General features: G+C 49.1%; 2 protein-coding genes across 5 annotated transcripts; one reads left to right on the top strand and one right to left on the bottom strand.

Moving 5' to 3' along the window:
• Window positions 1–648: 648 nt before the first annotated feature.
• NT5C3B (5'-nucleotidase, cytosolic IIIB) lies at window positions 649–13,540 on the bottom strand. Of its 3 annotated transcripts, none has more exons than XM_025360857.1 (9): window positions 13,352–13,529; window positions 13,132–13,230; window positions 12,478–12,547; window positions 12,345–12,391; window positions 8,985–9,070; window positions 7,415–7,504; window positions 5,298–5,460; window positions 3,951–4,155; window positions 649–1,119 (listed from the first exon to the last, which is right to left on the bottom strand). In XM_025360857.1, exons 2-9 carry the CDS (start codon window positions 13,216–13,218, stop codon window positions 1,088–1,090), a joined length of 780 nt encoding a protein of 259 aa, XP_025216642.1. In that variant the 5' UTR covers window positions 13,219–13,230; window positions 13,352–13,529; the 3' UTR covers window positions 649–1,087. The 3 variants fall into 3 exon arrangements, with proteins under 3 accessions (XP_025216642.1, XP_025216640.1, XP_025216641.1); XM_025360855.1 differs by having other exon boundaries at window positions 670–1,125; window positions 3,955–4,155; window positions 13,455–13,540; XM_025360856.1 differs by having other exon boundaries at window positions 670–1,125; window positions 3,955–4,155; window positions 13,352–13,528.
• Window positions 13,541–15,102: 1,562 nt separating this feature from the next.
• Window positions 15,103–25,472, top strand: KLHL10 (kelch like family member 10). 2 transcript variants are annotated; one of them, XM_025362303.1, is made up of 5 exons: window positions 15,103–15,449; window positions 18,973–19,462; window positions 22,563–23,180; window positions 24,685–24,834; window positions 25,044–25,472. In XM_025362303.1, the coding sequence occupies exons 1-5, from the start codon at window positions 15,256–15,258 to the stop codon at window positions 25,416–25,418; spliced, it is 1,827 nt and encodes a 608-aa protein (XP_025218088.1). In that variant the 5' UTR covers window positions 15,103–15,255; the 3' UTR covers window positions 25,419–25,472. The 2 variants fall into 2 exon arrangements, with proteins under 2 accessions (XP_025218088.1, XP_025218089.1); XM_025362304.1 differs by having other exon boundaries at window positions 15,103–15,387; window positions 25,044–25,455.
• The last annotated feature ends 133 nt before the right edge of the window (window positions 25,473–25,605 follow it).

Here is a 25,605-nt window from a genome sequence, read left to right on the forward strand (position 1 = left end):
GTCATTGTGAGGGTCAACTGGCAGACACCCAAATGCCCAGAGCGGCACCTGGCACACCGCAGGCCTTCAGTAACATCTGTATTACCTCCCGGTTCACATCTGCAGAATAACAGAACTTTCCAACGGCTAGTCAAACACTGCAGGAAAGGTGCCGGTGATTTCCTCTAAAGCTAAGACAATGCTGAACTGGCTCTTCAGGGTCAGCCCAAGAATGCAAGACCACAGTGCACACATCACTTCTTTCACCTTGGGACCCTCAGGTCCCTGCTCTAAATTCCCCTTTTCAGGTCATCCACTTTGGTGGCCCCGACCCAGAAGAGGTGAAAGGAGAGCCTAGGGCATAGGGGGACACCCACACCCGAACGCATCCCCTCAGGGATCCCCAAAGAGAGGGCTCTCAGACAGGGTTGCCTCAACCCCACCGATCCCAAATGAATTTCAAGTTTGATGGCTGAATCAGAATAAAGTCAAACCACTGTAGGCTAGAAAATACCCTTTCAACCCCACCCTGAACCAGACACAATCAGGCTGTGCTCGGACGGGGTCCCAGGCCAATTTGTGGTGGTTCCCAAACTGTGTTCCTAGAAGCATCACTTGTGCCCCCAGGGCCAAGAAGTCCAGGTTCTACCCCCACCCACATCCCCTGAATCAGAACAGCTGTTTTTTTCATTTTAAAAATTTTGATCTGTTTCACACATTATATTTGTTTGAAGAACAACTTCCCATTTTTGAAAGTGTTGAAAAAATCCCTGGAATAGACAATCCCTACAGCACTGACATGCTGTGGTCCAAGGTTCACCAGGACCAGTGCTTGTGCCCTGCCACATGGCGGGGCTCCTTCAAGCCTCTGGTGATGAAGGTGCTCAGGGAAAGGAGGACGGAGGGGTATGGAAGGACCCAGCCGTTGCTGGCCACCCTGGCCTCTGCTCTGTGTCCATGGGGGAGCGGACTCCTCACCACGGCCTGCAGGTCGGGCTGAAGCCTGTGCCCTCAGGGGCCTTGCATCTCCAGCTGGTCCCCCTGGCACAGGATGTGCTGCAGCAGCCCATTGACCACATCCAGAGTCTCGTCCTTCTCCAGCACGATGTCATAGGAGTCCATGTAGCGCTCCCGCCGCTCCTCCACCTGCCCGGAGTGAGAATAAGAAGCCTGAGGGTCCCCAGATGCCCCACCCTCCATAGCTCACTCTCAAAGCCCCTGGGGCTGGGGAGGAGAGCATTCAAGCAGCAACTCCCAGCTCCCTTTTGAGAGCCAGAGGAGTTCAAGGTTACCGGAACTACCCTTTGGAGACAGATGAGGGATGGGCATGGGCTATCACAATGAACCCTTGGGTCAATACCAAAGGATAGTAACAAGGAATAAAAACAAAAAACCAGATGTTGCCACTTTGGGAGGCTGAGGTAGAAGGATCATCTGAGCCCAAGAGTTTGAGACCGGCCCAGGCGACATGGCAAAACCCCATCTCTACAAAAATTGGCCGGGCATGGGGGTGGGTGCCTGTAGTCCCAGCTACTTGGGAGGCTGAGGCAGGAGAATCACTTGAGCCCAGGAAATTAAGGCTACAGTGAGCCAAGACTGAGCCACGACACTCCAGTCTAGGTGACAGAGTGAGGCCTTGTCTCAAACAAACAAACAAACAAAAAAAACAGATGTTGCTCTAATCCATCTGGATTGAATTTCTTTCTTTCTTTCTTTTTGAGATAGGGTCTGACTCTGCTGCACAGGCTGAAGTGCAGTGGCATAACCTTGGCTCACTGCAGCTTTGACCTCCGGGACTCAAGTGATCTTCCTGCCTCAGCCTCCTGTGCAGCTAGAACTACAGGCATGCTCACCATACCAGCTAATTTGTGTTGTTGTTGAGACAGGGTCTCATTATGTTGCCCAGGCTGGTGTCGAACTCTGGCCTCAAATGATCCCCCTGCCTTGGCCTCCCAAAACTGGGTGGGGGGTTACAGGCATGAGCCACTGTACCCGACCAGGACCCAGTTTTTTTGTTAGTTTTTTTGAGACGGAGTCTCGCTCTGTCACCATAGCTGGAGTGCAGCGGTGCCATCTCAGCTCACTGCAACCTCCACCTCTGGGTTCCAGCGATTCTCCTGCCTCGGGCTTCTGAGTAGTTGGGATTACAGGCGTGCACCACCACATCCGGTTAATTGTGTACTTTTAGTAGAGACGGGGTTTCTCCATGTTGGTCAGGCTGGTCTCGAACTCCTGACCTTGTGATCTGCCTGCCTCAGCCTTCCAAAGTGCTGGGATTACAGGCATGAGCCACCACGCCCAACAGGACCCAGTTTCATCCGGCCTGAGTATTCTGGTGGGCTCCGGCGCCTGCAGGCTGCGGGGAGGCACCCTGGCAGCTGCCTGGCTTCACCCCGTATTTGAGCCCCTTTATGACAATGCTGCTTTCACCCCCGTCAGTCCCTGATCTGTTCTTGTTACTTTTCTTCTCTAAATTATAAAACCATGTCGTCGGCTGGGCACAGTGGCTCACACCTGTAATCCCAGCACTTTGGGAGGCCGAGGCAGGTGGATCATCTGAGGTCAGGAGTTCAAGACCAGTGTGGCCAACATGCTGAAACCCTGTCTATACTAAAAACACAAAAATTAAGTTGGGCATGGTGGCAGGCACCTGTAATCCCAGCTACTTGGGAGGCTGAGGCAGGAGAATCGCTTGAACGCAGGAGGCGGAGGTTGCAGTGAACGAAGATTTCGTCACTGCACTCCAGCTTGGGTGACAGAGCGAGACTCTGTCTCAAAAAAAATAAAAAATAAAAAATAAACCCATGTCCTCAATACCAACATCTCCCATCTCAATCATGCCTTCCAGTAGGATGTAGGAGGACTGGTAATCAGCCCCACTGTTTCCTGAACTCTATCATCTTAGGCAAGTTACTTAACCCCAGGCCTCAGTTTCCTCACCTGTAAAATGAGGATAACAGTCACTACCTTAAGGGGTTATAAAAATCAAATGAATTAATATCCATGAAATGCTGAGAGGAGTGACAGTGCAGTGCACAATCAGTAAACTGAGGCTAGGATCCCATGCCCGGCCTGATCCTCTCTCTGAACGCCTGTAAGGTCATGTGGTAAGACAAAGCTGTAATCACTGGGTTTCTGTTTCCTACGAGATTATGCGCTCCAAGAGAATACAGCTTCCTTCTGTGACCATAATATTTTAGCTAGTGTCTAGCATATAGAAGGTGTTCAAAGGTGGCCGGGCGCAGTGGCTCACGCATGTAATCCCAGCACTTTGGGAGGTGAAGGTGGGCGAATCACTTGAGGTCAGGAGTTCAAGACCAGCCATGGCCAACATGGTGAAATCCCATCTCTAGTAAAAATACAAAAATGAGTCAGGCATGGTGGTGCGCACCTATAGTCTCAGCTACTCAGGAGGCTGAGGCAGAAGAATCACTTGAACCTGGGAGGTGGAAGTTGCAGTAAGCCAAGATTACACCACTGCACTCTAGCCTGGGTGACAGAGCGAGACTCTGTCTCAAAAAAAAAAAAAAAAAAAAAAAAAAAAAAAAAAATAAGGCCGGGCGCGGTGGCTCAAGCCTGTAATCCCAGCACTTTGGGAGGCCGAGACGGGCGGATCATGAGGTCAGGAGATCGAGACCATCCTGGCTAAAACGGTGAAACCCCGTCTCTACTAAAAAATACAAAAAACTAGCCGGGCGAAGTGGCAGGTGCCTGTAGTCCCAGCTACTCGGGAGGCTGAGGCAGGAGAATGGCGTGAACCCGAGAGGAGGAGCTTGCAGTGAGCTGAGATCCGGCCACTGCACTCCAGCCTGGGTGACAGAGCAAGACTCCGTCTCAAAAAAAAAAAAAATAAAAAAAAATAAAATAAAATAAAATAAAATAAAATAATGAATTCAAAGTGTTCAAAGGCATTTGTTAACGGGCATTCAAAGAGAAGAAAGCCATGAAGAGAAGCAGCCCTGGTCCTCTACCCACCTTGTCATTCAGGAAGCCAATCTTGAGAATGTTCTGCACACCAGGAACCCCATCGGCCATGGTGAGGTCCCCGATGGAGTCTCCCAGCAGGATGACATTGGTTTTGCCCTCAAGTTGCTGGAAGTAACCAGAGTTCTCACACACGGAGCTGTTCTTGTTGTATGTGTGTATGAGCTGGCCCTTAAATCCCTGGAGAAAACCCTAAATAACGAAGACAAGAGACAGATGGAAGGGCCGCAGGGACCCATGTGGCATCAGCTCTCCACTGTCTCTGTCACAGAGAAAAGGGAATCCCAAAAGTGATAGATAATGCCAAAACTTCACTGTAGCCTAAACTAGGGCCCCTGGGCCAGACTTGGCCTGCTTTTGTAAATAAAGCTGTATTGGGATACAGCCAAACTCCTTTGTTTACATGATGCCTATGGCTGCTTTTTTGTGCTATAAAGGCAAAGTTGGGCAGTTGCAACAGTGATGCCACGGCCCACAAAGCCTAAATATTGACGACAGGGGTAACTCCTAGTTTAAATGAACAGGAGCCACCCAGTATCGCAGATCATCCGTTCTGGTGGATGCACGAAGCTGTGATATAAATGCCGCTCAGGTTACACGTGTGCTAATGCTCAGCTGCGGGCCACCTCCTCCCTGCAGGTCAACGTGATGAAAATTCCAACCATCAGTTTTACGGGGAAAAGAGTCAGAACGTGGATGAGCTGGAGCAGCCCACCTCCGGCTGGGGAAAAACAAATCAAAGCCCACGCCCTGCAGGACCCAGGATGGCACATAACACACGACAGTGACATGGGGCAGGGCAGGCCCATAAATTAGGTACCCCAGGGCAGAGAGTTGACTGTCAGGCAAACACCAAAGAGAGAGGATCCTTTGAAAGTTTTTTTGTTTTTGTTTTTTTCTGAACACAGTCTTGCTCTGTTGCCCAGGCTGGAGTGCAGTGGTACAATCTTGGCTCACTGCAACCTCTGCCTCCTGGGTTCAGGCGATTCTCCTGCCTCAGCCTCCCAAGTAGCTGGGATTACAGCTGCACACCTCCACGCCCGGCTTATTTTTGTATTTTTAGTAGAAACGGAGTTTCACCATGTTGGCCAGGCTGGTCTCGAACTCCTGACCTCAAGTGATCTGCCTGCCTCAGCCTCCCAAAGTGCTGGGAATACAGGTCTGAGCCACAGTGCCTGGCCGAAAAGTAACCCATAAACAACTGCAAGAGTGTGAAGAAGCCAGTGTGGCTTACCTCCCCTTCTTCCCCAGGTTAGGGTTCATGCAGAGTTAACCGCCCTGGCTGGTGGTCCCCACCCCTCGTCCTTTCCCAGCCCAAACAAGATTTGGCTCACATCTTCATTAAAATCCATGTAGTTAGACACGATGTGGATGTTGGGGTGGAAAACTTTCATCTGTCGGATAATTTCTTCCAGGATATCACCAATGCCCGCAGAAAAGATGAAAAGGGGAATGTTGTTATGGTAGAGTGTGTTGAAGAAGGTCTTGTATCCCTCCCTGAAAAGAGATGGAGGAATTCTGAAATGGCACTGACTCCGCTGCTGTTCTTTGTTTCCTACTTGGGTTATTTGTGTTTTGGGTTTTTTGTGAGACAGGGTCTTGCTCTGTTGCCCAGGCCGGAGTGCAGTGGCACAATCACAGTTCACTGTGACCTCAACCTCCTGGGTTCAGGTGATCCACCCGCCTCAACCTCCCAAGTAGCTGAGACCACAGGTGTGCGCCACCACACCTGGCTAATTTTTTTATGTTTTGTAAAGATGGGGTTTTCCTATGTTGCCCAGGCTGGTCTTGAACTCCTGGGCTCAAGCAACCCATCCACCTTGGCCTCCCAAAGTGCTGGGATTACAGGCGTGAGGCAAGATCACGCCATTGCACTCCAGCCTGGGCAAGAGAATGAGACTCCAGCTCAAAAAATAAATAAATAAAATAAAATAGAGCATACGATATATTCAATAAGTGGCTAAAGTGTGCTAATCCTAAGTGTTCAGCTCAGTTAACTTTGCCATACGTATACACCCATGTTACTAACTAGCTTGAGGCTCCCTCGTGATCTCTCCCAGTCAATATCATCCCTCCCATTGATTAGCTTTGCCTGTCCTTGAACTTCATATAAATGGACTCATACACAATGTACTCTTTTGTGCCTGGCTTATTTTGTTCAGTATAATGCTATGTAGTTTATTTGTATTTTGCATGTAATTAGTTTATTCTCTGTCACTGCTATTCAGCATTATTCCACCATATAAATATGCCACAATTTATCTACCCAGCTTCTTCTTGATAGACAGTTGAGAGATTTCCAGATTTCAGCTGTTATGGATACAGCTGCCACGAATACCCTGTGCATATCTTACAGTGGCTACATGCCCTCATTTCTCTGGGGTACATACCTGGGAGAGATGCTGCTGTGGCAGAGGGTAGGCATATGTTTTCTGTTGCTGTCAATACAACCAGGCAGCTGACCTGGGCACCTTCACTAGGGCACACCCACTCCCATCCCGGCACTTACTGGGTCAGCAGAGGTCTCCACTGTCTTGACTTTTGAGGAGCTAGCCAATCTCCTCAGTTAGGAGGCACAACCCTTGAGGGCAGGCACCCATGTCACTCCTTCCTTTATGAGCCCTGGTCCCTCCTCCAGGAAAGAAATCTCCAGCAGAGACAGCTGTTCAGTGAAGGCTACCAATGATCAAGCGTCCCAGCCTAGCCAACTCCCAGTTGCCATGAACACCAGTCACCAGAGGGACCCCAAAAGTCTTTCACCATTGTGAAAAATGAGCTAGACTTGGTGGGGTGCGGTGGCTCACGCCTGTAATCCCAGCACTTTGGGAGGCCAAGGCGGGCGGATCACAAGGTCAAGAGATTGAGACCATCTGGCCAACATGGTGAAACCCTGTCTGTACTCAAAATACAAAAATTAGCATGGCGTGGTGGTGGGCACCTGTAATCCCAGCTACTCGGGAGGCTGAGGTAGGAGAATCGCTTGAACCCAGGAGGTGGAGGTTGCAGTGAGCTGAGATCGCGCCACTGCACTCCAGCCTGGCGACAGAGTGAGATTCCGTGAAAGAAAAAAGAAAAGGAGAGGGGAGGGGAGAGGAGGGGTGGGGAGGAGAGGGGAGAGGAGAGGAGAGGGAAAGAAAGGGAAAGAAAGGGAAAGAAAGGAAAGCAAGCAAGCAAGCAAGCAAGCAAGCAAGCAAGAAAGAAAGATGAGCTAGACTTGGTTTGTTCTCAGAGATGGTGCCCTGCCATTTTGTACTACATCCACTACCTGCTGACTGTTTCCCAGCAAGGGTAAGACATTCTTTAGCTGTATCACATCAGTTGTTCATAGCGCCATGTCCCTTCCGGTCCTTTAAGCAACTAAATCCTCTCTGCTCTTCCCCTGCCTCTTTTTTTTTGAAGAAAACACTTTTAAATAGTCCAATAGAAATGTTTTCCAGAGCAAGACGCTTACCTGAGCATTGCATTGGACTCTCTAACCACCTGGGCTATCTGAAACTTCTGAATCTTCTGCTGACACAGGAGGTTGTGCGCTTTGGTCCACCTAGAAACAGACACCCCAGAAAACCCCAAATTCAAATCACTCAAGTAAATAATTCCTCCTTTCCCTTTACAGAGCCAAGTGCCCTCTGACAGCATTGCCGACAGAGGCCTCATCCTTACGTTAGCTGCCTTTAAAAGGAAGACGGTGGCCAGGCACGGTGGCTCATGCCTGTAATCCCAGCACTTTGGGAGGTCAAGGCGGGTGGATCACCTGAGATCAGGAGATCAAGACCAGCCTGGCCAACATGGCGAAACCCCATCTCTGCTAAAAATACAAAAATTAGCTGGATGTGGTGGCGGGTGCCCGTAGTCCCAGGTACTCGGGAGGCTGAGGCTGGAGAATCACTTGAACCCAGGAGGGGGAAGTTGCAGTGAGCCGAGACTGGGCCACTGCACTCCAGCCTGGGTGACAGAGTGAGACTCCATCTCAAAAAAAAAGAAGGGAAGAGGATGAGAAAGCAACCCAACAGAGACAAGTGCTGGGCAAGCTGGCTGCTGGAGCTGGCACTCTTCTGAGTCCCTTCCTCCGCGACCACTCTATCTGGAGAACTGGGGCTCTCTCCAGTGATGAGGGTTGCTGTGGTTTGAATGTGCTGGAAACTTGATCCCCAATGTGGAGGTGTTGAGAGATGGGGCCTAATGAGAGGTGTCATGGGGGCACCGTCCTCATGAATGGATTAATGTCATTATCACAGATTCCTTATAAAAAGAACTCTTCTCTTTCTCTTTCTCTTTCTCTCTCCCCCACCCTCTTTGCCCTTCCACAATGAGATAATGCAGCAAGAAGAAGGCCCTCACCAAATGCCAGCCAGTCCTTCGATATTGGACTTCTCTGCTTTCAGAACTGTGTGCCAATAAATTGCTATTCATTATACATTACCCAGTCTAGGCTGGGTGCAGTGGCTCACGCCTGTAACCCCAGGATTTTGGGAGGCCCAAGTGGGAGGATCACTTGAGCTTAGGAGTTGAAAATAGCCTGGGTAACATGGTGAGACCCCATCTCTACTAAAAATAGAAAAAATGAGCCAGGCACGGTGGCACAAGCTGAAGTGGGAGAATCGCTTCAGCCCAGGTGGTCGAAGCTACAGGGAGCCACGATCATGCCACTGGACTCCAGCCTGGGCAACAGAGCAAGACCCTGTCTCAAAAAATAGAAAAAATATATAAATTACCTAGTCTGTTATTCCGTGACAGCAGCACAAAACAGACTAAGAGTCACTTCCGCAAAGCACTTATTCCCCGACACCAACGGTCTTTAACTTATTCCAAGGATTTTCTGAGGGTCTCCACTCCAGCAGCAGCCACAAAAAGCCCCGGGTTCATCTGAAAAGTTTGTTCCAATAGCTGGACTAATAGCATTAAATTAAGCCCTCAGTAAAGTAAGGGAGTCTGTCATCTCATCAAAGGTCTGGAAAACTACGCCCCTCCCAGCCTACTCCATCTCAAGGGCCCAGAAGCTTTTCTCCACCACCATCACTCACCATTCCACCATATGAGGTAGCTTCTCCTTGATGGTCCGGTGTGGGTCGATCTCAATTGGGTAATAGTGGTGAAGGAGCGCTGTGAGCTGGGATATCCAAATGGGGAGAAAGGCCATTAGTCTATATCAAGTTCTTCCCTGCAAAGTCCTACAGCTTAGTATGAGAAAAAAGTCACCTAGAAGAGGCAACTTCATGGCCAGAGGCGGTGGCTCACATCTGCAATCCCAGTGCTTTAGGAGGCCAAGGTAGGTGGATCACTTGAGGTCAGGAGTTTGAGTCCAGCCTGGCCAACATGGTGAAACCCTGTCTCTACTAAAAAATACAAAAATTAGCGGGTGTAGTGGCATGTGCCTTTAATCCCAGCTACTCAAGAGGCTGAAGAATGAGAATCGTTCGAACCCAAGAGGCGGAGGCTGCAGTGAGCCAAGACGATATCATACCTCTGCACTCCAGCCTGGGCCACAGAGTAAAACCATGTCTCAAAAAAAAAGAAGATGCAACTTCATTTAAGAGAGTGTTACATGAAATTTTCTTCAAGTTTTCCTTTGGGGACGTGTCGTTTATAAGACCTAAGTTTCTCTTCTCTTCTTATCTTCCAACATAATTGCTCAATACACTCACATTTTTATCTATTTGGTGAAGTCCAGGGAGCACCTGGACCCACAGAGCTGGTCATTCCTTTGCACTCACCCTGAGAGTGAGGTCTAAAAGTCAGCACTATGAGATTTTACTATCAGAGAAGAAGGGTACTAAGATTTTTTTTGCTGGTATTAATTAGCTGAATCGTCAGGGCTTAACCAGTAAGAACTTACTTAATGCTGTGTTTTGCAGAATGTGGTCCACTTTCTCAGGTGATAGGTAAGATAACTTGAGGGAATTCATGGAGAAGCGCTTTTCAACTCAGTAGTTTTGGATTCATTTGCATGTAGAATTTTTTTTTTTTTTTGAGACAAAGTCTCACTCTGTCACCCAGGCTGGAGTGCAGGGGCGAAATCTCGGCTCATGCAACCTCCGCCTCCCGGGTTCAAGCAATTCTTCTGCCTCAGCCTCCCGAGTAGCTGGGACTACAGGCATGTGCCACCGTGCCCAGCTAATTTTTGTATTTTTAGTAGAGACGAGGTTTCACCAGGTTGGCCAGTCTGGTCTCAAACTCCCGACCCCATGATCCACTTGCCTCAGCCTCCCAGAGTGCTGGGATTACAGAAGTGAGCCACCGCTCCAGGCTCTTTTTTTTTTTTTTTTTGAGACAGAATCTGGTTCTGTCTGTTGCCTAGGCTGGAGCGCGATCTCCCTGCAATTTCTGCCTCGCAGGTTCAAGCTATTCTCCTGCCTCAGCCTTCCAAGTAGCTGGGATTATAGGCATGCACCATTACTCCCAGCTAATTTTTTGTATTTTTCATAGAGACAGGGTTTCGCCATGTTGTCCAGGCTAGTCTCGATCTCCTGACCTCAACCAAGCTGCCGTCCTCGGCCTCCCAGAAATGCTGGGATTACAGGCGTGAACCACCACACCCAGCCTGTTTCTTTATAAGTTAATTACAATTTTTAAAAGCAGGCCAATTTAGAGAAAGATCTAGTAAAGGTGATACACAGATATGGCCAAAAAAAAAAAAATTAAATTTAACTAGAAGACTGTACTTTGGGACACAGCATGTTGGTGGACAATTCCGTCAAAGTGTCAATATCATGTGAATGCACAGCATCTACATGTGTTTCCTCTAAGGTTTCCTCCTATGTGCCAAGACTTTGACACTCTAAAGGAGCTGTTCCAGGGATCATGTGTCACACAGAGCCAGTCAATAACAGTGCCCAGTAAAAATGAGAATTGACCAAGTAAAGAATTTTAATACATGAGTGATTCTCAGGAACATTACAAGATCAAATGGAATCCCTGTCCATCTGTCCAAAAGAAGATTAAATGCAAAGCTGACATAGTAACAAAGGCAGAAAACTCCTGAAATGTATTAAGATTCTCAATGTATGTGTTTTTTTGGAGTGAGAACATTTTTCTAAAAATTAGGCTGGGCAAGATAGCTCACGCCTGTAATCCCAGCACTTTGGGAGGCCAAGGCGGGCGGGCGGATCACCTGAGGTCGGGAGTTCGAGACCCGACTGGCCAACATGGTGAAACCCCGTCTCTACTAAAACTACAAGAATTAGCTGGGCACGGTGGTGCATGCCGGTAATCCCAGCTACTCAGGAGGCTGAGGCAGGAGAATTGCTTGAACCCGGGAGGAGGAGGTTGCAGTGAGCTGAGACTGCACCATTGCACTCCAGCCTAGGCAACAAGCGCGAAACTCCATCTCAAAAATAAATAAATAAATAAATAAAAATAAAAATAAAAATATACTAGAACTCGGCTGGACGTGATGGCCCAGGCCTGTAATCCTAGCATTTTGGGAGGTCAAGGTGGGCAGACCCCTTGAGGCCAGGAGTTTGAGACCAGTCTGGCCAACATGGCGAAACCCCATCTCTACTAAAAATATAAAAATTAGCCGGGCATGGTGGTGCATGCCCCTAATCCCAGCTACTACTCGAGAGGCTGAGGCATGAGAATTGCTTGAACCCAGGTTGCAGTGAGCTGAGATTATGCCACTCCAGCCTGGGCGATAGAGCAAGACTCTGTCTCAAAAAAAAAAAAAAAAATATATATATATATATATATATACACACACACACATATACACACACACACATATATGTGTACACACACACAGAGACACACACTAGAACCCAACAGAAGAATATAAATTTTCTTTTAAAAAGGCCAGGTGCGGTAGCTCATGCCTATAAGCCCAACACTTTGGGGAGGCTGAGGCAGGAGGATTGCTTGAGTTCAGGAGTTCAGGACCAACCTAGGCAACATAGTGAGACCCCATCTCTACAAAAAATTTTTTAAATTAGCTAGGTGTAACGGCACATGCCTGTAGTTCCAGCTACTCGGTAGGCTAAGGCAGGAGGATCGCTCGAGCCTGAGTAATGATCAAGCCACTGCACTCCAGCCTGGGTGATAGAGTGAGACTCTGTCTCAAAACAAACAAACAAACAAACAAACAAGCTCTATTATTTGGCTGTATGACCCTGGGTAAGTTGCTGAACCTCCATAACGTTCAAATCTCTTGTAAACTCTATAGCCAACTCTAAGTATAATGTCCAGTTCCAACCATTAATCATCATATGTCCTGGTCAGTAAGGAAAAGCTGTCTTAATGTATTAAAACTAGATCCTCCTTAGCAAAACAACAATTTTTTTAAAAATTAATTTTCTAAGGTCTCTATACAGGAACCTTTGGTTCCAATCAGGAACCATTCGAAGTAGCATATGACAACCATTTCTGAGCAAAGGACGGGAGCAACCCACCTCTTTCCGACACTCCTCACTGATGATCTTGCTATTATCCAGAATATCTGGAAAAAGAGAAAACTCCTTTTACTTGTCCCTTAGAACCCATCATCTTGTCAAGCCCAACAAGGCAAGCTAGAATGTGACTTACTGTAAGAAGAAGGACATCGCTTTCCATTATATGCAAACCTGCTCAAGGTCATGTCAAAATCAGAAATCACCTGTAAGGCAAAAGAGAGATGATGCCTAAATAGGCACCTTCTAATGTGGCCCTGCCTCAGCCAGAGGATGATTATGGAAATCAAAACAGCTCAGTGGCGAGGATGGTAGGCAAAGCGGTGGAGGAGTTACTGAGTGACACAGAGGTTTAGAGGGGAAGTGATCTTAATTAGTACCCGTTAACCCTGAGGAAAACGCAGTCTCCTAGTGTAGGGGCGAGGGTGAAATACTCAGGACCCCTCTGACTCCTTCAATTTCAGGTCCTTCCTAAGAGATCTCTACCATTACGGCCCATCTGGATATCTTCAACTTACTGGAGAGCCGCTGGCTTGGGGAGGATAAGGCCCCAGGTACTGGTGTGGGGCGCCTTCTGTCCAATTAGAGGAAGCAGCATGACCATATTGAGAAATCTGAAATCTGGGATTCAGGACAGGGGAACCAACCTGCTCTCCTTCAAGTTCCCGGCCATTTCTTAGGGTGGGGAGCTAGCAGGGGTCCGCGGCAGAGCAAAGCGGGAAGACCCAATGGGCTGGAAGCCTCCCCAGCCGCCCCCAGCCCTGCCGGCCCCCGCCCGCCTCCGAGGTACCTGTAACCTCTCTCCGCCGCCCTTGCGGAGGACGCCCACGATCTCCTGCACCCGCCCAGGCTGCCGCATCAGGACCGTGGCCTTCATCAGGGTGCTCACCTGTCCCGAGACCCGAGAGAACCACTGACCCCCGCGCCGCGCTGGGTCCGAGGGGAGCCCGGGGCTCTCTCGGGCGCGAGTGTGAGGCTGGGCCGGGGTGCGCAATGGGGCGGCTACTGGCCTGGGTGGATCGGTGGTGCCTCGGTGACCCGCTGGGGGGCTCGGAGCGCCCCGGGGGTCGGAGTCCGGGCCCGCCCCACTCCGGACGCTTCCTCCCTCCTCACCTCCTCCGCCATCCCGTTCGAGGCCCGGTCGGTGGCGCGGGGGGACAACGACAGCCCCGCGACCGCACTGCGCAGGCGTCGCCTCCCGCCTGGAGCCAGGCGGGGGCGGTGGGGCCGGGGGCGGGGCCGGGGGCGGGGCCGAGAATCGTGTGGTCCCGGAGATGGCCACGATCCGGGTGGACTTTCCCGGTGCGCTAGGCAAATTGGAGGAGGGTGCTATTTATTGTGAAGAGCAGGGTGAAGGTCCCAGGGTGTTGGGGTTACGTGGGTAGGTAGGGTTCTGCCACTCTTTGTGGAGGAAAAGCCTTGCCAAGCGTGGTCATTTCCAGGCTGAAAGTTTGTGTGACAAAAACATGGCTGGGGCTGGGCGCGGTGACTCGCGCCTGTAATCCCAGGACTTTGGGAGGCCGAGGCAGGAGGATCGCTTGAGCCGAATAGTTCGAGACCAGCCTGGGCAACATGACGAAACCCCGTCTCTACAAAAAATACAAAAATTAGCCGGGCGTGATGATGCGCACCTGTAGTCCCAGCTACTCGGGAGGCTGAGGCAGGAGGATCACTTGAGCCCGGGAGGCCCAGGCTCCAGTGAGCCGAGATCGCATCACTGCACTCCAGCCTGGGCGGCAGATGACACCCTGTCTCAGAAACAAAAACAGAAAAACCACACGGCTGGATGGGAGGAGAGATGAAGGAGCCATAAACTGAATTCTGTTAATCACCCAGCAGGTGCTCTGTTAACTAGGCCATTCCTCATTCCAGAAGAAACTGAGTGACTAACCCATCCAGGGGACTGGGAGACCCGGGACAGCTTTCTGAAATGTAATCAGCGTTGGCTGGGCACGGTGCTGAGCACCTGTAATCCCAGCTACTCAGGAGGCTGGGCCGGGAGGATCAAGCCTCAAGTGGGAGGATCCTCAAGTGGGAGGATCACTTGAGCCCAGGAGGTGGAGGCTGTAGTGAGCTATGATCACACCACTGCACTCCAGCCTGGGTGAGAGAGCAAGACCTGTCTCTAAAAAAAGAAAGAATTTAATTAATTAATTTTTTTCTTTTTTTTTTTTTTTTGAGACGGAGTCTCTGTCACCAGGCTGGAGTGCAGTGGCACAATCTCAGCTCACTGCAACCTCCACCTCCCGGGTTTAAGCGATTCTCCTGCCTCAGCCTCCCGAGTAGCTGGGACCACAGGCATGTGCTGCCAGGCCCAGCTAATTTTTCTATTTTTAGTAGAGACGAGGTTTCACCATGTTGGCCAGGATGGCCTCCATCTCTTGACCTCGTGATCTGCCCACCTCATGCTGGGATTACAGGCATGAGCCACTGCACCTGGCCTAAGAAAGAAATTTAATCAGCTTTACTTCTCCCTTCCGCCTCAACTGACTTGGATTTCCTTGAGTTCGGTGTCTAGGGAGCCAAGTGTTGGGCTGTGGAAGGTAGACGGATGCTCCAGGAATAGAGACCTGTATCAGGTGAGTAACAGGAGCTGGAATCAATAAACACTCAGTGGTCACGGTTCTGTTCTGAGTTCGAGGACACAGAAAGAGGCATGAGGTGGTTTTCAGCCTAAGTGGGGTGGTAGGGGAGAGGAGAAGGAAGCGGACAAGTCCAGGAGGCAGTTCCAGAACCTGAGAGCACAATCCTGCGTGATCTCACTGCAGGGCCAGGATTCTGGAACTTGAGTTGCCTGATAGACCCTATACGAAAGATGTAGTAGGGAAAAGAAGCGACAGCTGGCTAAAGGGGCCCCCCACAACCCTCCCCGACACCCTAGGAGAGCAGCCTCTCTCCGCTGTCCCAGGGTGCCATGGAGATGGAGAGCGCGGCGGCCTCCACACGTTTCCACCAGCCTCACATGGAGAGGAAGATGAGTGCGATGGCCTGTGAGATCTTCAACGAGCTTAGACTAGAGGGCAAGCTCTGCGACGTGGTCATCAAGGTCAATGGCTTTGAGTTCAGTGCCCATAAGAACATCCTCTGTAGCTGCAGCTCCTACTTTAGGTATAACAGGGTTGCCAAATTAAGCCAAAGGGGTAATTGGGCTCATTTTGAGACACTTTGATCCATTTTCTGGTTCCCACTCCACCACCTTAACTTTAGGGACACTGTCAAAGCTCTGGGCACCTTAAAAAATTAAAAAAAAAAAATTTTTACAGATAAGCTCTCATTCTTTCACCCAGGCTGAAGTGTAGTGATGCAATCATGGCTCACTGCAGCCTTGAACTGCTGGGCTCAAACGATCCACCTACCCCAGCCTCCCAAGTAGCTAGGTCTACAGGCACATGCCGCTACGTCCGGCTACTTTTGAAATGTTCTATAGAGATGGAGTCTCGCTATGTTGCCCAGGCTGGTCTTGAACTCCTGGCCCAAAGCAATCCTCCTGCCTCAGTCTCCCAAAGTGCTGGGATTACCACCATGCCTGGCCAACTCTGTGGTCCAGGCAGGAGCTCCTGCCTGGCTCCTTTGCCTTCTGAAGAGGCATGACTAGGGTCAGGGGCTTTTTTCTCCGATTTTTTTTTTTTTTTTTTTTTTTGAGATGAGTCTCACTCTGTTACCTGGACTGGAGTGCAATGGCGCCATCTCAGCTCACTGCAACCTCCGCCTCCCCGGTTCAATCCATTCTCCCACCTCAGCTTCCTGAGTAGCTGGGATTACAGGTGCCCGACACCACGCCAGGCTAATTTTTGTATTTTTAGTAGAGACAGGGTTTTGCCATGTTGCTGAGGCTGGTCTCAAACTCCTGACCTCAGGTGATCTGCCCGTTTTAACCTCCCAAAGTGCTAGGATTACAGGCATTAGCCACCATGCCTGGCAAGATCTGATTTTTCTTTTTTTGAGATGGAGTCTCGCTTTGTCCCCCAGGCTGGAATGCAGTGGTGTGATTTCGGTTCCCTGCAACCTCTGCCTCCTGGGCTCAAGCGATTCTCCTGCCTCAGTCTCCCAAGTAGCTGGAATTACAGGCTCCCACCACCATGCCCAGCTAATTTTTGTATTTTTATTAGAGACAGGGTTTCACCATGTTGGTTAGGCTGGTTTGGAACACCTGATCTCGTGATCCACCTGCCTTGGCTTCCCAAAGTGCTGGGATTACAGGCGTGAGCCACCGCGCCCGGCCTTTAAGATCTGATTTTTCAACTGGATTTCAACTAACTATTGGTGGGCTTTCATCTTTGATTCTCACCTAAACCAACCTTTGGGAAGGTTGGACATCCCTACTGGATTTCAGATGACAATACTACTTCAGGGACCCCCCTCTACTCCTATCCCAATAGAGACCTTTTCAAACAGGGTGATAAATTAACAAGGATTAAGGGGATGGGAAGGAGGATGAGGGGGAAACACCCGGGAAATAACAGAAGGAAAAGGGAGTTTGGGCTAAAACCACTGTAACCCAGGAGGTAGAAGGACTATTTTGTTCATGAGCTGAAAATGTTTGAGTAATCAATTCCAATGAAGATATGATTGATGTATCCTACCTGTTGCTAAAACTTCTCATTCATGTAGACCCTAGAGCAGAATCCACAATTTATTTTTTATTTTTATTTTTTTGAGATGGAGTCTTGCTCTGTCACCCAGGCTGGAGTGCGGTGGCACAATCTCGGCTCACTGCAATCTCTACCTCTCGGGTTCAAGTGATGCTCCTGCCTCAGCCTCCCGAGTATCTGGGATTACAGCTGCGTGCCACCACATCTGGCTAAGTTTTCTTTTTCTTCTTTTTTTTTTGAGATGGAGTTTTGTTCTTGTCACCCAGGCTGGAGTACAACGGTACGATCTCGGCTCACTGCAACCTCTGCCTCCTGAGTTCAAGCAATTCTCCTGCCTCAGTCTCCTGAGTAGCTGGGGTTACAGATGCCTGCCACCACACCCAGCTAATTTTTTTGTATTTATAATTGAGACGGGGTTTCAACATGTTGTCCAGGCTGGTCTTGAACTCCTGACTTCAGGTGAATGGCGTGAACCCGGGAGGTGGAGCTTGCAGTGAGCCGAGATGGCGCCACTGCACTCCAGCCTGGGCAACAGAGCAAGACTCCATCTCAAAAAAAAAAAAAAAAAAAAAAAAAGGTTTTTTCCTCCAGTCATTTAAAATGTGAAAATCATTCTTAATTTGTGGGCAGCAGGTGGGCCAAATTTGGACAGAGTCCATAGGTTTGCAGACCCCTGCTCTAGCAGAAGAATTTGATCTCTAAGACCACATTTCCTTAAACTTCTTACAAAAAGGAAGCAAAGGCCAGGCATAGTGGCTCATCGGTGTAATCCCAGCATTTTGGGAGGCCGAGGCAGGTGGATCACCTGAAGTCAGGAGTTAGAGACCAGCCTGACCAACATGGTGAAATTGCATCTCTACTAAAAAATACAAAAATTAGTTGAGTGTGGTGGCGCACACCTATAATCCCAGCTACTCAGGAGGCTGAGGCAGGAAAATTGCTTGCACCCAGGAGTCAGAGGTTGCAGTGTGCCAAGATCATGCCATTGCACTCTACCCTGGGTGATAGAGCAACACCTTGTTTCAAAAACAGAAAACAAAGAACAATGAATAAAAAGAGAAACATTCCTATTCTCATGAAGTTTACCCTCTAGAAGGGGAAATAGGAATTAAATAAGTAAAATGCATATAAAATCATCATCCTGGGCATCACTTGAGCCCAGGAGTTCAAGACCAGCCTGGGCAATATAGGGAGACTCTCCCCATCCCAATCTCACATCTTATATGAAAAAAACTTTTGTTTTTTTTTTTTGAGATGGAGTCTCACGCTATCACCAGGCTATAGTGTAGTGGCGTGATCTTGGCTTGCTGCAACCTCCGCCTCCCAGGTTCAAGCGATTCTCGTGCCTTAGTCTCCCAAGTCGCTGGGACTACAGGCACGTGCCACCACGCCCAGCTAACTTTTGTATTTTTGGTAGAGACAGGGTTTCACCATGCTGGCCAGGCTGGTCTTGAACTCCTGACCTCGTGATCCACCTGCTTCGGCCTCCCAAAGTGCTGGGATTATAGGCGTGAGCCACCACGCCTGGCCCAAGAGACCTGGGTCTTACTCTCAGTTCTAAATCTTAATTTCTCTATCCACAAGGTAAGAGTGACCAAAGTCAAAGTTCTTTTTTTTTCCCCCAACCAAGATGGAGTCTTGCTCTGTCACCCAGGCTGGAGTGCAGTGGCTCGATCTCGGCTCACTGCAAACTCCGCCTCCCAGGTTCCCGCCATTCTCCTGCCTCAGCCTCCAAGTAGCTGGGACTATAGGCGCCCGCCACCACGCTCGGCTAATTTTTTGTATTTTTAGTAGAGACGGGGTTTCACCGTGTTCGCCAGGATGGTCTCGATCTCCTGACCTCGTGATCCACCCGCCTCAACCTCCCAAAGTGCTGGGATTACAGGCGTGAGCCACTGCGCCCCGCCCCAAAGTCAAAATTCTTCTGGTCCGCTGTATATAGCACATGCCTGCACCCCGCTTCCTGAGGCCATTTCCAATGTACTCACCTAACAGGAGAGAAATGTTTCCGTGGCTGCCAGTTTCTTTCTTTTTTCCAGAGCTTTGTTTACAAGTGGCTGGAACAACACTGAAAAGAAGGTATACAACATCCCTGGCATTTCTCCCGACATGATGAAGCTGATCATTGAGTATGCATACACCCGGACCGTGCCTATCACACCGGACAATGTGGAGAAACTGCTTGCTGCCGCGGATCAGTTTAACATCATGGGTATCGTCAGGGGTTGCTGCGAGTTCCTCAAGTCGGAGCTGTGCTTGGATAATTGTATCGGCATCTGTAAGTTCACAGACTACTACTACTGTCCTGAGCTGAGGCAGAAGGCCTACATGTTCATACTGCACAACTTCGAGGAGATGGTGAAAGTCTCTGCAGAATTTTTAGAGCTCTCGGTCACTGAACTTAAGGATATCATCGAGAAAGATGAGCTCAATGTCAAACAGGAAGATGCTGTATTTGAGGCCATTTTAAAGTGGATTTCTCATGACCCCCAAAATAGAAAGCAGCACATTTCAATTTTGCTTCCTAAGGTCAGTGTTCACTCTTCATTCATTTATCCCAGAGAGATTGTCCTAAAAGCAAAATTCAGACATATGACAGATCCCAAGGCTGTATTTACACGTCCTTAGATAGAAGGCATCTACTATTCTCTGGAATTTTGCAACTGTCTTTTCCCTTGGCATTACTAGTTCTTTTTACCTAAGTTATATTCTTTGACCAAAATCCTTCCTGGTGGTGGGGGAAGAAGAGAACCTTCAGAATAATTCTAGGAGGGGTGTGGTGGCTCACTTTGGGAGGCCAAGGTGGGAGAATCACTTGAGTGCAGAGTTTGAGGCCAGCCTGGGCAACATAGGTTATAAAAATTTTAAATTACAAAATTTGACCAGGTGCAGTGGCTCACGCCTGTAATCCCAGCACTCTGGGAGGCCGAGGTGGGGGGATCACCTGAGGTCAGGAGTTTGTGACCAGCCTGGCCAACATGGTGAAACCCGGTCTCTGCTAAAAATATTAAAATTAGCTGGGCGTGGTGGTGCGCACCTGTAATCTCAGCTACTCAGGAGGCTGAGGCAGGAGAATCACTTGAACCTGGGAGGCAGAGGTTGCAGTGAGCCGAGATCATGCCATTGCACTCCAGCCAGGGCAACAGAACAAGACTCCATCTCAAAAAAAAAAAAAATTTAAATTTAAAAGTTAACCAGGCTGGCTGGGCGCGGTGGCTCATGCCTGTAATCACCACTTTGGGAGGCTGAGACAGGCAGATCACGAGGTCAGGAGATTGAGACCATCCTGGCTAACATGGTGAAACCCTGTCTCTACTAAAAATACAAAAAATTAGCTGGGTATGGTGGCAGGTGCCTGTAGTCCCAGCTACTTGGGAGGCTGAGGCAGGAGAATGGCATGAACCGGGGAGGCAGAGCTTGCAGTAACTGAGATCGCGCCACTGCACTCCAGCCTGGGCGACAGAGCGAGACTTCGTCTCAAAAAAAAAAAAAAAAAAAAATTAACCAGGCTTGGTGGTGCATGCCTGCAGTTGCAGCTACTGGGTGGGAGGCTGAAATGGGAGGACTGCTTGAGCCTGGGAGGTCAAGGCTGCAGTGTGCTGTGATCGCCTCACTGCAAGCCAGCCTGGGCAATAGAGCGAGACCCTGTCTCAAAAAAAAAAAAAAAAAAAATTCGAAAGTGCTGAAATTCCTTTCAGCTTTTTTCCTTCCTATGACTTTCTCCATACCCAAGGTAGAAGCTGAATTAGAAACCAAATCATGGCTGGCACAGTGGCTCATGTCTTTAATCCTAGCACTTTGGGAGGTGGAGGCGGGTGGATCATCTGAGGTCAGGAGTTCAAGACCAGCCTGGCCAACATAGCAGAACACTGTCTCTACTGAAAATACAAAAATTAGCTGGGTATGGTGGTGCATGCCTGTAATCCTAGCTACTCAGGAAGCTGAGGCAGGAGAATAACTTGAACCCAGGAGGCGGAGGCTGCAGTGAGCCGAGATCACACCACTGCACTCCAGCTGGGCAACAGAGTGAGACTCGGTCTCAAATTAACAAAAAAACCAAAAAAACAAATCATGAGTATTGCACACAATTGTTGTCAGTTGGTGCTAATCAGCATTATTTTACATATACAGACATACTCAATTACTGAACAATTACCATGGTTTTTCCTGGTCTAATGGTACTGACCATTGGCCAAGGAATGGGATTGCTCTGTGGCCACTTGAGGTGCCTTCTATCTAGCTTATTCTCAGCTTCCAAATGTATATACCACCTTCCCAAAATGACTATTTATTTATTTATTTTTGAGAAGGAGTCTCACTGTCGCCCAGGCTAGAGTGCAGTGATGTGATCTCGGCTCACTGCAACCTCTGCCTCCTGGGTTCACGCCACGCCATTCTCTTGCCTCAGCCTCCCCAGTAGCTGGGACTACAGATGCCTGCCACCACACCCGGCTAACTTTTTGTATCTTTAGTAGAGACAGGGTTTCACCGTGTTAGCCAGGATGGTCTTGATCTCCTGACCTCATGATCTGCCCGCCTCGGCCTCCCAAAGTGTTGGGACTACAGGCGTGAGCCACTGCGCCCAGCCGACGACTATTTATTTTGAGACAGAGTCTCACTCTGTCACCCAGGCTGGAGTGCTGTGGTGTGATCACAGCTCACTGCAACCTCCACCTCCTGGGTTCAAGCAATTCTCACGCCGTAGCCTCAAGAGTAGCTGGGACTACAGGCACGCGGCACCATGCCTGGCTAATTTTTTTTCTTCTTTTTTTTGAGATGGAGTCTAGCTCTGTCGCCCAGGCTGGAGTGTGGTAGCGCAATCTCGGCTCACTGCAACCTCCACCTCCCGAGTTCAAGCAAGTCTCCCGCCTCAGCCTCCTGAGTAGCTGGGATTATAGGTGCCTGCCACCACGCCCAGCTAATTTTTGTATTTTTAGTAGAGAGGTTTCACCATGTTGGCCAGGCTGGTCTCAAATTCCTGACCTCAAGTTATCTGCCCACCTCGGCCTCCCAAATTGCTGGGATTACAGGTGTGAGCCACTGCGCCCCGACTGATTTTTTTTTTTTTTTTTGAGATGGAGTCTCGCTCTGTGGCCCAGGCTGGAGTGCAGTGGGGCGATCTTGGCTCACTGCAACCTCTGCCTCCCTGGTTCAAGCGATTCTCTTGCCTCAGCTCCCTGAGTAGTTGAGATTACAGGAACGTGCCACCATGCTCAGCTAATTTTTGTATTTTTAGTAGAGATGGAGTTTTGCCATGTTGGCAAGGCTGGTCTAGAACTCCTGACCTCAGGTGATCCGCCCGTCTTGGCCTCCCAAAGTGCTGGGATTACGGCCGTGAGCCACCTCACCTGGCCCCAATTTTTGTATTTTTAGTAGAGATGGTCTTGCTATGTTGCCAGGCTGGTCTCAAACTCCTGGCCTCAAGTGATTCGCCTGCCTCGGCCTCCCAAAGTGCTGGGATTATGGTGTGAGCCTCAAAATTGACTATTTAAACTGTGACTTATACATTTCAAAAACAAACCAAAATATTTCCAGCAATTCAAAGGCAGATTGTAACATGGGGGTTAAGGATGTGGGATTTCCTGGCACCCTCACATCACCTGAATGACTTTCTGCGTTTGCTTCTTAGGTTCGCCTGGCCCTAATGCATGCTGAGTACTTCATGAACAATGTTAAGATGAATGACTATGTCAAAGACAGTGAGGAATGCAAACCAGTCATCATTAATGCCCTAAAGGCCATGTATGACCTCAACATGAACGGACCCTCTAATTCTGATTTCACCAACCCACTCACCAGACCCCGCTTGCCCTATGCCATCCTCTTTGCAATTGGTGGCTGGAGTGGTGGGAGCCCCACCAATGCTATTGAGGCATATGACGCTCGGGCAGACAGATGGGTGAACGTTACTTGTGAGGAAGAGAGTCCCCGTGCCTACCATGGGGCAGCCTATTTGAAAGGCTATGTGTATATCATTGGGGGGTTTGATAGTGTAGACTATTTCAATAGTGTTAAGCGTTTTGACCCAGTCAAGAAAACTTGGCATCAGGTGGCCCCGATGCACTCCAGACGTTGCTATGTCAGTGTGACAGTCCTCAGCAATTTTATTTATGCCATGGGAGGATTTGATGGCTATGTGCGTCTAAACACTGCTGAACGTTATGAGCCAGAGACCAATCAATGGACACTCATCGCCCCCATGCACGAACAGAGGAGTGATGCAAGCGCCACAACACTCTATGGGAAGGTAAAGGACCAGGGTGGGAGGGGAAGATGTGGATACAAAGTACAAGCCAAGAAATGATACTGCTCTTTTTTGGGGTGGATGGAAGACGAAGTGGCAGTATTCACTTGGAGTACTCATTCTTTCTTCAATTGACAAGGTGACTAGTTGCAACTTTTATTTTGCTTATTAAAAAGTAATGCGAGGCCGGGCGCGGTGGCTCATGCCTATAATCCTAGCACTTTGGGAGGCTAAGGCTCCTGATCACTAAGTCAGGAGTTCGAGACCAGCCTGGCCAACATAGTGAAAGCCTGTCTCTACTAAAAATACAAAAAATTAGCCGGGCCTGGTGGCGGGCGCCTGTAGTCCCAGCTACTCGGGAGGCTGAGGGAGGAGAATCACTTGAACCCAGGAGGCAGAGGATTACAATGAGCCGAGATGGCACCATTGCACTCCAGCCCAGGTGACAGTGCAAGACTCCATCTCAAAAAAAGAAAACAAAAAAGTAATGCAGGCTGGGCTCGTGGCTCACGCCTGTAATCCCAGCACTTTGGAAAGTCGAGGCGGGCAGATCACAAGGTCAGGAAGTCAAGACCATCCTGGCCAACATGGTGAAACCCTGTCTCTACTAAAAATACAAAGAATTAGCTGGGCATGGCGGCAGGCGCCTGTAGTCCCAGCTATTCAGGAGGCTGAGGCAGGAGAATCACTTGAACCTGGGAGGCGGAGGCTGCAGTGGGTGGAGGTTGCAGTGCGTTGAGATCGCACCACTGCACCCCAGCCTGGATGACAGAGCAAGACTCCCTCTCAAAAAAAAAAAAAAAAAAAAAAAGTAGTAATGTGGCCAGGCCTGGTGTCTCATGTTTGTAATCTCAGCAGTTTGGGAGGCCAAGGTGGGCGGATCACTTCATGTCAGGAGTTTGAGACCAGCCTGGCCAACATGGTATTCTCCAGTAAAAATACAAAAATTAGCCAGGTGTGGTGGCACGCACCTGTAATTCCAGCTACTCAGGAGGCAGAGTTTGCAGTGAGCCGAGATAGCTCCACTGCACTCCAGCCCAGGCGATAGAGCGAGACTCCATCTCAAAAAATAAAAATAGGCCGGCAGTGTATCATGCCTGTAACCCTAGCACTTTGGGAAGTAGATGGGGGTGGATTGCCTGAACTCAGGAGTTCAGGACCAGCCTGGGCAACAAGGTGGAAACCTCGTCTCTACTGAAATACAAAAGATCAGCAGGGCGTGGCAGTGTGCGCCTGTAGTCCCAGCTACTCCGGATGCTGAGGCAGGAGAATTGTTAGAACCTGAGTGGCGGAGTGAGCCGAGATGGCGCAACTGCACTCCAGCCTGGGTGACAGAGCGAGACTCCGTCTCTAAAAATAAATTTAAAAAAAGCAATGCATGCACATATGAAAAAAAGAAATTCAGATTGTACAGACTGGAATTAAGTGCCCACTACCACCACACACATATCCTTTTTTTCTACTCCCTAGAGTGGGAATTTTAATAATCTTGGAACTCTTCACACAGGTCTACATATGTGGTGGGTTTAATGGAAACGAGTGCCTGTTTACAGCGGAAGTGTACAACACTGAAAGTAATCAGTGGACAGTCATAGCACCCATGAGAAGCAGGAGGAGTGGAATAGGCGTGATTGCTTATGGAGAACATGTATATGCAGTAAGTTTACTACTACAAAAAAAAACCACATTACCCCTAGAATTTGTATTAGTAAATGGGTTTATGCTACTGTTGGTATTTGAAAAGCTTTTTTTCATGGAAGATAATGGAAGAGGGAGTTATGAAATCACTGGTACCCCCAACGAGGGCTTCCTCAGTGAACAGAATCAATAGTTAGCAGTCAACCGTGTTTCTTTTGCTATCCACAGGTAGGTGGCTTTGACGGAGCTAATCGACTTAGGAGTGCAGAAGCCTACAGCCCTGTGGCTAACACTTGGCGCACAATCCCCACTATGTTTAATCCTCGTAGCAATTTTGGCATCGAGGTGGTGGACGACCTCTTGTTCGTGGTGGGTGGCTTTAATGGTTTTACCACCACCTTTAATGTTGAGTGCTATGACGAAAAGACCGATGAGTGGTATGATGCTCACGACATGAGCATATACCGCAGTGCTCTGAGCTGCTGTGTAGTACCAGGGCTGGCCAATGTTGGGGAATATGCAGCTAGACGGGACAACTTCCCAGGATTAGCACTGCGAGATGAAGTAAAATATTCTGCTTCGACAAGTACCCTACCTGTATGAGCCTCTTCATTTAGCTAATAAAAAGTCTAAGCAATAAGAATTAATTCTTTTTTTTAAATAAATGCAGTGTTTAAACTTTGAAGAGTATTGGAAAATGTTCAACTTAAGAGAGCCAATGGTTGGATGAATGAGGGAGTAGGAGGGAGGGAAGAAGGCAATTATATCCAACAGTGCATAAAGAAGAAAA

Source organism: Theropithecus gelada, chromosome 16, assembly GCF_003255815.1.
Source record: "Theropithecus gelada isolate Dixy chromosome 16, Tgel_1.0, whole genome shotgun sequence".
Lineage (NCBI taxonomy): Eukaryota > Metazoa > Chordata > Mammalia > Primates > Cercopithecidae > Theropithecus > Theropithecus gelada.